This window comes from Antennarius striatus, chromosome 4 (genome assembly GCF_040054535.1).
Source record: "Antennarius striatus isolate MH-2024 chromosome 4, ASM4005453v1, whole genome shotgun sequence".
NCBI lineage: Eukaryota > Metazoa > Chordata > Actinopteri > Lophiiformes > Antennariidae > Antennarius > Antennarius striatus.
The window spans coordinates 8,474,958-8,486,855 of NC_090779.1; the positions used below are offsets into that span (position 1 = coordinate 8,474,958).

The 11,898-nt window shown below is 39.5% G+C and overlaps 1 protein-coding gene across 1 annotated transcript; it reads right to left on the reverse strand.

Moving 5' to 3' along the window:
• Positions 1-6,530: 6,530 nt before the first annotated feature.
• On the reverse strand, positions 6,531-9,805 carry LOC137593410 (transmembrane protein 80-like). Its single transcript, XM_068312085.1, has 6 exons — positions 9,787-9,805; positions 9,585-9,604; positions 9,415-9,508; positions 9,233-9,325; positions 8,085-8,286; positions 6,531-7,499 (listed from the first exon to the last, which is right to left on the reverse strand). The coding sequence occupies exons 1-6, from the start codon at positions 9,803-9,805 to the stop codon at positions 7,484-7,486; spliced, it is 444 nt and encodes a 147-aa protein (XP_068168186.1). The 3' UTR covers positions 6,531-7,483.
• Positions 9,806-11,898: the final 2,093 nt, after the last annotated feature.

The window sequence follows — 11,898 nt, forward strand, 5'->3', positions numbered from 1 at the left end:
GAAGGAATGTGTGCAACACTCACTTGGCTTTCCTTGACGGAGATCCCAACTCACTCATGACTTAAAGCATCCACCTGTGGAAAGACGAGGATGAGAATAAGTGAAAGGATCACAGTGGGTTCTACTGACAGATGACAGAGAGGCCAGTGGAGGGAACAACCATCAAAACAAACATACATCATTTGTCCAAAAAAAGACCTTTTCCATACAGGCCAGCCTCAACGACTGCTCACCTGCTAAAAAATGTTTTGAAAATACATAAGATTTTCCCAAATTTAAATTTTTTTTTTTTAAAAAATAAAAAAAAATACAAAAACAGAAAACTTTCAATGAACCTCTGAAGTAGAAAAAAGTTGTGAATTCTTAAAAAGAAAGACATGGCTGCCAGAATTAAACCTGGGACACCTGCATGGAGTTGGTTGTATCTACAAGACCATCATGTGTGGCATCTACTGTGTTTCAATGGAGACTGTCAAAAAGAAGAAATTCCAAAAGTCTTGGAGGTAGTTTTGACACGTGTGCCTTTTGCATGTATACAGTCTAGTAAAGCCTTTGGGTGTCATGCAGAGGTTGTACATATGGTACGCAAAGCTGACACCCAGTCAGCTGAACAGCCAGGCGTCGGGTCTGTACTGCCACCGGTCAGGGGGCCGATCTGGGACAATGGCAGACAGCAGGCTGATATGCTGTGTGTAATGAGATCCACTCTGCTGTTGACTACAACTGCATTAATCTGGTTGTGTTTCACACCCAGCCACAGCAACGGTTTGATAATTAGCACAGCCCCACAAGAGGTGAAACAATATGAGATGTTGATGCACCGTAAGTTTACTGGAACTGGAGATGAGAGTGGGGACTCTCTCCCCTCTCCTATGGACCTGGAAATGCAAACCGGTCTGTTAAGGCAACTGCTGACAAGATTATGTAACATATGTCAGGTCTGCTGCACACACTTTGGCTAAACACTTAACAACCTCCGATAACTGTTACACAAGAGTGCGTCCTTCTATGCTCAGTTTATCGGCACATTTTATGAAATCACTAAGGATTCATAGGTTAATACATAACGTGAATTTTATGTGACACTGGTATTAATAATCACTTTTAATTGTGATTTCCAGACTCCTGGGAGTCTTGTATCACTTCAACCAGCAAACAACCAAAAAACATTACAGCAGCTTGTACTGACGTCAACCTAAATGAAGCTCATCTTCAATGAAACTCATAGAAGAATTATCAAGCATTTTCTCACAATATGACTTAGTAACTTTTAGAGCTGCAAAGCCATTTTTACATAACCAGCTGTAAACTGCACGCACACATGGGAAAATCTCTGACAGCTCTAGGTCACAGATGACTCGGGCTAATCATTCAGCGGGCCATAAACATTACTCAACATATAATCTCCTCAAACCATTGAAACACAGCTACAACTCTCACAGCCAAAACAAACTCATGTTACTGTGCTCCTGCAGACAAAGTAGGACTGCTTGTAGACAAACCTGCCAAAAACACACACACACACACACACACACACACACACACACACACACACACACACACACACACAAACACACACACACACACACAACAAAAATCTTTCTGAGGAATGTTAATGAACAAAGAAAACTAGTCATATTTACGTTAGTAAGGTATGTCCACACTACAGGTAAACTTACATTTTCGTCCTTATCTTTTTTGGTCATCTTCCTCTCGCACTATTGTTCTCAGCTCTGGCTGTAAGCCAGGTTTCAGGAGGGAGGTGGAGGAGGAGGAGTATAGGCTGGGTGTCTCGTGTAGAATTATGCTCTTTGTACACCTGTAGAGCAGCCTGTAGAGCTGCTTTTTCTTCAGAAATAACTCTTAATCTAAGGTTAATACACAAAATTATAATATTATCTGGACTACTCCCCATGTTTGATTCTCTAGCAGCTCATACTTTCTGATATGAAGACGGACTAAGTTCAAGAAAAACTGTTCTCGAAATTAATACATCTCAACATTATAAACAATCCTATAAATAAAATAACCTGATGGACAGTGTGGATCTTTAGTATCTCATTCTCACCACAAGGTGGAGACTGTAACACCACGACTGCACACAGTGTACACTGCCCCTCTGATACCTTGTTAATTATAACATAAGTGGTCATCAGACTTCACCTCACTTATCATCACATAGCTGACAGTACAGACACACATACAGTTGAATCGTGCTGATCAAGGAAGGTTGTGGTTGATTCAAAAAGTCTAATTATGTTTGCTAACATTGCATCAACTACTGTTGTTTACTTTCGGTCAATGTGACATAATATTGGCTTTCTGAACCAACAAGTTTGAAGAGCTAAGCAGACTTTCTGTTCTTTTTAAGCCATAGCTACAGTTTATCTATATCCTCAATTTACTCGAGAAGCGAGCAATGACACGTGTTCCAGGTATTAGTCAAACCAAATATCTTTGCAGAGGAAACAGAGTTGGGGGTTGTGTAAACTTTGTATTTTGAGGGAGAGATGTATGAAAATATGCCTCTCTCCATCTCCATTTATTTTGCGAGTGACAGTTTCAAGTTTATTTATTCTTATATAGCACAGATTCACAAACAATGTCTCAAGGGGCTTTACAATCTGCACATGGACGATATCCCTCTGACCTTTGTGCACTGCGAGCAGTACGACCCTCACATCGGATAAGGAACAACTCCCCCCAAAACTCTTTTAACATGAGAAAAAATGGATGGAAGAAACCTCAGGAAGACTGCAGAGGAGGGACCCCTCTTCCAGGAGTGGACAGTGGTGCAAGTAGAATACAGGGCTTGATTAATCTTTGATTCTCCTTTACTTAGAACCTCATTGAATGGAGGCTGAATGTGAAGGACATTTGTCGATACACCAGGGACGTCTACTCCTCAATTCTGTTCCTTTTCAAAGCTACTGATGATATCTGCGTCTTTCAAGTTTTGAATTTAATTGAAATACGTTAGGCAAGTGTCATATTCAAACCGCACACTGTGACAATAAATCATTTATGAGAGAATAGCTAAGAGAATAATGATTACTGTCTCGGTTCTGCTGAGACTCAGGTAGTGATTATTTAAAGATGTCGAGACGTCTGTATTAATTCTTTTTTCCACCTCATGTCACAGTGATTCATCTGATACAAACTGAAGTATTCAGGTGCGAATCACTATAGATAGAGCATGTCCGATAAAAGATACATGGTCTTTGTTGATTTGATCTCATTTACAACCTTTGACCAAACAGTACAATGAGATGCATTCGTCTTATTGGACATGTTCATACAGTTAGAGGTAATGCTTATAGAAAAACACTCTGTGATGATTTGATTTTATGTGGCAAATCAGAAAAAACACATTTGAACGCCTCAGCATTAATTAGAAATAGTGAGCCCCACTGTAAACAATATACAGTAGATAACTAAGACTATCAAACATGAAGTTAAAGCAAACACCTCCAGCCTCATAATGTGTTTTTAATATGCCATTATTACAGCAATGTCCCACTACCCAAATATTTACACCAACATTGCAAATCACAAACTGTAACAGGAGGTCACAGAAGAATGCTATCAATGCGTTTTGATAAATTACGCCATTGATAGCTTATGTAATGTGTCTGAAAGAATATCAACACCCTCTGATATGAGCAAACTGGACTTTGCTCCACTCTCCTGACCAAGCGTTTTCTACGAGATAACAACTATCTGATTCGATGTATTTCTACCTCTGCAGCCATCTGGCCAGATCACACTGTTAGTGCATGCGGTGTTGATGCTACAGGTGAATTCTGGGTGTAAAGGAGTGGGCGGTGTGTGTGTGTCCATGCTTTGAATCAAGTTCAAAGGGAACTGGTTAAAGATCACATCTGGGCAGATTTCACAATCCACACGTTCACATAGAAGTCTTGAAAGCCTCCCCAAGCATGCAAACTAATCAGCATCTCTGTTTCTCTGCTGGATGATAATGACGTACGTTATGAGGCCATTCAGGACCAGTTTGAATCAAACTGAACGCTTTGCTCTCACAACACAGCTAAACGCTGTAATTGTGGTTGTGGAAACTGAAGATTTAAGTGTAGAGCAGCAACGTGTGTTTTTCTGCTCCCTTGCAATTTAAATCAAGTATGTTATTTTAAAAACAGCCCAATTCCAGATGTAAGTCGACGAATCACACTCGAAAGTTATTCCAGGGAGTATAAATGTCACATCAAACATAATCCAGAAATATGACTGCAAACACAGCAGGGGGCTGGAGCCCCAGATCCGACTTAATGCTGGATACTCCCTGAATAATGACGAGTTCAGCTCAACACACAGACTAAAAACCAACACATGCACACCTTCAGCTCATTTTAGTCAGCAGCTCTCCTCAATGCATGTTTTCAGTCTGTGGGAGGAGGGTGGAACACACCTGTCTGTGGAGTGGTAAGTCTTACCACAGGAACAGAACAAATATATAGTATTAGACATTTTACATGTTTTCTAAAGTAGTTTTTGGGACCCTGAATGGAAATGAAAACCGTTTCAACTTTTAAACCAACATTAAAAAAATATTTAAAAAGCTCCTCATCGCACTGCTGCCTGTGGATTCAGTGGACGTGGTGACATAAAAGTGGACATATCATAATGAAAGTTCGTGAACAAATAAAAAAAAACCCCACAAAATGTAAAGTAACTTTAACGTGGTTGTGAGAACTCACGGTGTGTCTTTCCGGACGGGATGCGCAAGATGACAGCCGAGAGGTGTGAAGCATCAGCGGGCCGTCACGACCCGGACCCGATCACAGCCTGTGGGAACCTGTCGCCTGCTTGTTTGTTTGTTTGCTTATTTGTTTGTTTGTCTGGACAACAGCTGACACCCAGGACAACAAACTCAGCTGCTGCCATCCACACGGACCAAGAGCGTTTGTTGCCGGTTCCCAGAAATCCTGTCGCTGAGGTGACACCACGGGAGGCGGTGAGTGATAGTGAGCGGGCAGGTAACTCTACCTGAGGGGGCGGAGCTCCAGTGGAGGACGAGGGGGGGTGCTTTTCTCACTAATTGTTCTGCTATTAGTCCTCGTTGTGGGTTCGGGTGTGATGAAGTGGACTCATGTTTCATTCACCTGCTTTAACCTCCATCCATCCATCCATCCATCCATCCATATATTGTATACATATACTATAGGTTTTTTCAAGTCATTCCGTGAGATGATTAGGTTGCATTACAAGCATTTATAAGGCAATAATATATAAATTTCCAAGATGTTTCTCTTTTTTAAAAAGCAGTTATAAATGAATGAGAATAAATCTTGTATGCATCCTCCTCTATTGTTTTACAGGTTTCACTTCTTGCAGAAGTTACCTGTTCTGAATGAGTTACATTCAGCAGGTGAATGAAAGAGGAGCAACAGAGTGGAACACACCCCAGGTTTCAGTGTCACTGGCTGCTAAGAATGACCAGTCTTTGTTTAGTCCAGCTGCACCACTCTGGTCCTGCAAAGAAAATCATTGCAGGTTTCCTTATTTGAGTTAAAAAAACAAAACAAACTGCATGTGAAGAACTTAATGTTATTGTAAAACAGAACATTCCGTTTATGGTGTGAGATGATTAAAAGGGGAAAATGTAAATGCATGCACATGGAAAGATGTGACCTATTATCAGTGAAACACATGTGCGTGAGAGCTTGGCTGGTGCTCAAGGTATTCTGAGATGTGATTGTTTTGATCCTGGTTACCTTGGAAACGTTGGTATTTGGTTTGATCATTAACTTTAGCTGTCGATGGTGAGAAATAACCTTTCTGAAGAATGTGATTTAGGAAATAACTGTTACAACACTTAAATACACTGAGTTTTTTGTGTTGACCATCACAGGAAATCTGACAGGAAATATTTACTTCTAAAAGTTACAGAAAATACATTTTGGAATGGTTACAATTAGGAATAATTTTTTGTCTGTTTAGATTGGGGGCAGTAGAAAAATATTATATTTCAATTGTGAGCACCTTATAGATCAGTAGAAATGTGTTCAAGTCCTGAAAATGGAGGGCACAGTTTACAATGAAATCTTTAAACCGGAAAAATCTTTTATCAAAACCATTCTGCCCTCTACTGGAGGAAAGACGATCACATATGATACTTACTAGTTGTATTATATTTGTTATGCATAGATAATTAACAACAAAAATATAAATTGCAAGTTTGTAAAATGTAAATATATATACAAATAAGCATAATTAAAACAAAACTGTTTCTATGGAAACTGCATCCTAATTGCACAAGAGAGAAATTCCTGAGATTTTGTAAACACTTCAAAAAGTTACGAACTTCAACAAATAATCAATGGAATCCTTTCCAGATGAATATTAAAAGTGTAGTGTGACATGTAGTGAGAGATACCAAATGAATGTTCTATTCTTCATTAAAACATTCTGTATGTAAATATATTTCATTAGATATGGACCTAATCATAATAGATTGGATTTATTGAGCACTATTTTGGAGAGATTCAAAGTTCTCTTACATTGAATCCATTTTCATTTATTCCACAGTCACACTGGTAACAGTAAGATACATCTATATCTACGGTTGCCCTGGGGCAGAATCTTCATCCATGTCGCTTCGACTACCATGAACCATCGCGCACAGTAAGGCTACAACATTGAAATGCAGAAACAAGAGCAAAAATAAACACATTGTGACCTGAGTGGATTTCAATTGCTTTATAACTTCAGTTGTATGAATAAAAAGCCATTTCCTGAACAGCTGGGATGCTGTGTAAAGTGTAAATAAACAGAATACAGTACAATGATTTGCAAATAATTGAAAATATACAGTATATGGAAATCAAAATTGTATAAATGCATTTCAAAAATTGAAACATAAAAATATTTCGTTTTTGTCAATTACAAAATAATTTAGGATTCGAATTTGTCATATTTTACATTTTATAGAGCACCAAACATTTTCAGTGAGTCACAACTCTATACAACTCTTCAGTCTGAAGTATGGGCCATCCATGATCTCAATTTAGAATTTGAAAGTTTTCTTCCCTAGACCACAGGACAGTTTTAATCTTCACCTCGTCCATCAATCTCAGCCGCCATTTATGTAGCAGTGACAAACTGAGTTAACAGACAAGGGCCTTAAATAGTCCTCCTGAGCCCGTGGAGTGATGTCACTACAGACACGTGTCTGTTTTAATGCAGCACCACTCGTGGGCCTGAATCATTTCATGATGTTGTGGCTGTAGGTGATATAAACCACAAATTAATATTTTTATGAAACAATAAGATGTCAAGTCTTCAACATTATAAAGGTATTTATGTATTATTTGTCTTTGTCTTTGGTCATAGTGTAGTGTGACACTATGACAGATCGCATTCTATTTCTCTTGGCGTTTCAAATGGGGTTCTTTCTTTTCCTGGTTGTTTCAAAGAGGTCTGTGAGTTCAGCCATAATTTACAACATGATGAAGAAGAGGAGGCGTCATCTAGAATAGAAACTGAAAGACACAAAAAAAGACTATCGGTCATTATCATAGTAAACTACCTGCACACATGCGTAACGCTGTTTATGAAATACTGTTTAATTATATTCAATCTGGAGATGTCTGAAGGATTCATTTAGTTCATTCTTCATCCATATTGATTTACAAATGTACCGAGCCATCAGGGAGCTGAGGGAACATTATTGTCCTTAGTTCTATCTTGGGAGGAACATTTGAGGATGTGACGTCACTGCACGAGGTATAAAGTATCAGTTGAATGAATGCTGCCCATATTAATTATTAAAACAAGTTCTAAATGGGAAACCAGAGCGTATTTCATTCATGAACAAAAGCACAAACAAAAGGAAATCGCAGTGCTGTTTGGTATTTCTAAACACTTATATCAACATTTCCCATCAGTCAAAATACCTGGAACCCAAACAGTAGGCCAGTCTCAAGTGACTATGAAGAACTTGTTTGACACCAGACATTTTAAGTTACCAACCTGTCTTTACCACATCAATTAAATGTTCCTCTTCTTTCATAACCTGTGAGGCTTAATAGAAGCTGAAGATGAAATATTGTCAGAGTGGAACTAACCTCAATAGCTGGGCTAAAGTACCGAAAGCCAGGACTCCATCTAAGCTGTAGATGGCGAGTAAAACGCTGCTGATGATCACATCTGCCCTCATCACGTACGTCTGCCACACCAGGAAATAGACAGTGAGGAGGATGGCTGTCCCTGTCGCAGTGAGGTTAGCCACAATATAGCCCTCGCTCTCTGTCCGGGTGCCCTTCACGCCTGCAGACAGGAGCCGGACACACAGGGTCAGAGGCTGGAGGAGGCTGCAAACACCTCAACACGTTCTGCTGTTAAAAACCTATGAGACGAAGCCAGAGTTCCACAGTGGGGTGACGGACACTACAGGGGTCAAAACATTGGATGCTTTCAATTCTATTATGGGAAACTATGGATGAAGATTGTTGAGATTGACAATGCTACAGATTAATATCTTCATATCCAATAAACTTAAACCTGAATTTGGGTGATTCCTCTACTTGTGAATCCCTAAATCTTAGGAAAATGAAAAACTACATTGGTATATTACCATTTAGACACATTTTTTTAAGTGGATCAGAACTGTTGAAGAAGATATTTATTAATGTACTTTATGAATATATAACCATTTTTTATATTTATGTCTTCTTCCTTACTATTTTTATGTTAGCATTGTATAAAAAAAACATTTAAAAAAAGTTCTTACTACTGTGTCTAATTTTATTTAACATTGGATAATAAACAATAACACACTGAAGGAAAAAAGATGTGGGGCTGCTGCTGTCATTTCTTTGTCAGATTTTTATGTCACTTTCCATTTACAACATTTGCATAAACTACAAGTCACTGGACTTGACAGTTTGGTTTAACATAATACAAATGTGCTAAGAAGAAGGTAAGAAGCATAAACTGTATGTTAATTCAATTTGCATTTGCATTAACTTACATTCAACATTAGAAAATTTCCATAAAGTTAGAAAAGGAATATTTTCACACAGTTTTCACTGGTATAGACTAAATAATGGTTAAAAAATATGCTTCTAGAAATGGATGATAAGTCAAACACACACACACACACACACACACACACACACACACACACACACACACACACACACACACACACACACACACACAGTAGCAAACCCCTGTGCGGTGCTTTAGTGCAGCTCTGGAGACTGGATCTCACCACAGAACAGACGGACTGAGTCCAGAGCAGCCAGGAGGAAGAGCAGCCCCACGTCCCGGACCAGGGCTCCAGGGGGGTAGGACAGCTCCAGGCCTGACGGCGACACACACATTCACCGATCCACAGCACAGCAACACGGCGCAACGGGGAGCTGGGCTGAGTCAGTGACAGACAGAACTCACTCTTCCTGATAATCAGGCCGAGGGTCGACAGGAAGTAGAAGGCCAGGTAGCATGACGTCAGTCTGACCAGCAGCTGGAAGCCCACCGGTAACAGCTGGGGGAGCGGTTAAGCTGCTAACATGCTAACAGTCCTGCACCAGACTTCCCACCGACTGATGTGAAAAGGATACCACCCCGGCTGATCCTCCGCCTGCACACAGAAACTTCATTACTATCCATTTTATAAAGCATTCTTAGCACAACAGGAGTAAAAAAAGTAGAAGTATTGATTCCGATCTCCTATAAGATACGTTCACTAGCGCCACAATGCATAAATATCTCTAGAAGTTAATATCTACCGCATGCAACAACCATAGCAACGCGTCCTCTTACCTGGTCTGGGCGCCGCCATTTTGGTTTTTTCTCTCTGTTTGAATCAAATCGGTGAACGTCTCCACCTGGTGGTGGGAGAGGGAACTACAACACCCACTGAATAAATACGGAACTAAATGCTCTTTGGTCACAGAATAATAATGTAATAAATTCATTTTTCCGTGTGCTTTGGCCATTAACACCAACATTTATGTAGTTAATGATTGAATTATCTGTTTGCTAGATGTCCTACTACTCTGACACCATGGCCCACCCTGCTCTGCCTCTGTTTAACTACTGTAGTACTATAATATGGTGTAATACTACTTCTACTACTACTACTACGAATAATAATAATAATAATAATAATAATAATAATAACAGTAATAAAAATAATAATAATAATAATAATAATAATAATAATAATCTCCTAATGTCCAGGATGTACCAACATGGACGCTTTCTGTTTTTATAAGGTACGCACACAGAGAATTGACCTACATTCAACCGGAAAAAAAGTAACTCTGCAGTATCTCATTGTTCTGTGTAGAAAGTTTAATTTCCGGAAAAGAGTTCAGCTATTAGAATAATAATAATAATAACGATAGATTTAAGGAGTACACCATTATTAGTGATATGTGTATGAAGTATTGTGAGCAAATATAAAAGTTTTGCCCCGTCTTTATTTTATTTGTGGCAGGGACAACAATTTAGGATGACAACATTCACCTTTACTTGTACGTAACATTTAACCATGTAGAGAACTGTTCAGATGTGAGTTTTCAACAGGGTTTACATTCAAACGCACACACACACACACACACACGCACACACACACACACACACACACACACACACACACACACACACACACACACACACACACACACACACACACACACACTGAGAAATATAGAATACCCAAATGAACTGTGTTAGCATAGCCAGATGTTTCATTGTCCCCTGCAGCCTCTGTGTGTTTCTCTCTGGTGCCTGTCCTCTCTAACAATCCACACAGTGTGGACCAGAGAACGGAGGCGTTGTTTGGGTTGAATGGAGGAAGAGCAGAGGGGTGGGGGGTGGAGAGGGAGATGCTCCAGCTGTGGAGGAACAAGACAACACAACAGCATCTCACATGTGGGTGAGGGGTGGGGGACGCCGAGGCTGCAGGGCTGCACACAGTGGTATTGTTCCTGTGTGTGTGTGTGTGTGTGTGTGTGTGTGTGTGTGTGTGTGTGTGTGTGTGTGTGTGGTGGTGGTGGTGGTGGGGGGGGGCAGCTGATAAGTCTTAGAGAAATGGATCATTCCCTCAAATCCTCCCTTTGGGAAGTCTTGACACAAAACACTCCTGTTACTGTATGTTTAGAAATGCTGCTTGCTTCAGATGTTTTGGCTAAGTTAGAGTGAAAGGTAATATTTAGTGTGTGTTGTTTTTAGTATAACTGTGTTCCAGTTGAATTAAAAGTTAAATAAATTCTATTTCTGTAACTTTAAAATGACATGTTAGCATCAGGAACCTGTAAATTCCATGTAGCATCCACTGTCGTGAAGAGCGGAGCATCAGGAGCAGGAGCCAGGCAGGAGGGAGCCTCCTTCTGGGAAGACCTGCAGTTTCACACACAGAACTGAGATTACACAAACTAATTACAGTGTGTTGAAAAATATGTTCAGTATATCACAACCAGCAGATATTCAATAATTAATTATTACGAACTGCTGGTTTCTCTCTCCCAATTGGATAGATAGATAGATAAATAGGGGATAGAATACAATTAAGAGTAATGGGTTTATATTAAATAGGGAGAAGATATACTCTAGTATATCTTGGTCATACAGATGTTGTTTGTTGTATGAAATGTCAGTAACGTAAGTAAAAAAGACCAATGGCCACGGACCAGACCCAAAAGTTACATCTTTGAAGAACTTTATTGACATGTTCAGTGATCCCAACACAAAGCCTCTGCAGAGAAGCTAGCTGGGAGTTTGACCCTCATAATATCATTCCTTGACCATTAGAACATATAATTAAATATTAGTTCGGTGGTAATTTTGTAAAATATTATTCCACAATTTTTTTTCAGAATCTGTTCCAGAAACAAAAATGTATCACATTTTCAAAATGTCCATGTTTCA

Bases quoted from the DNA above. Each gene is read 5' to 3' on its own strand.
- LOC137593410 (XM_068312085.1), bottom strand. The intron at 9,509-9,584 runs GTATCCTTTTCA...CCGCTCCCCCAG, and splicing joins GCGGAGGATCAGCCGGGGTG to CTGTTACCGGTGGGCTTCCA. The intron at 9,326-9,414 runs GTGAGTTCTGTC...TGTCGCCGTCAG, and splicing joins CGGCCTGATTATCAGGAAGA to GCCTGGAGCTGTCCTACCCC.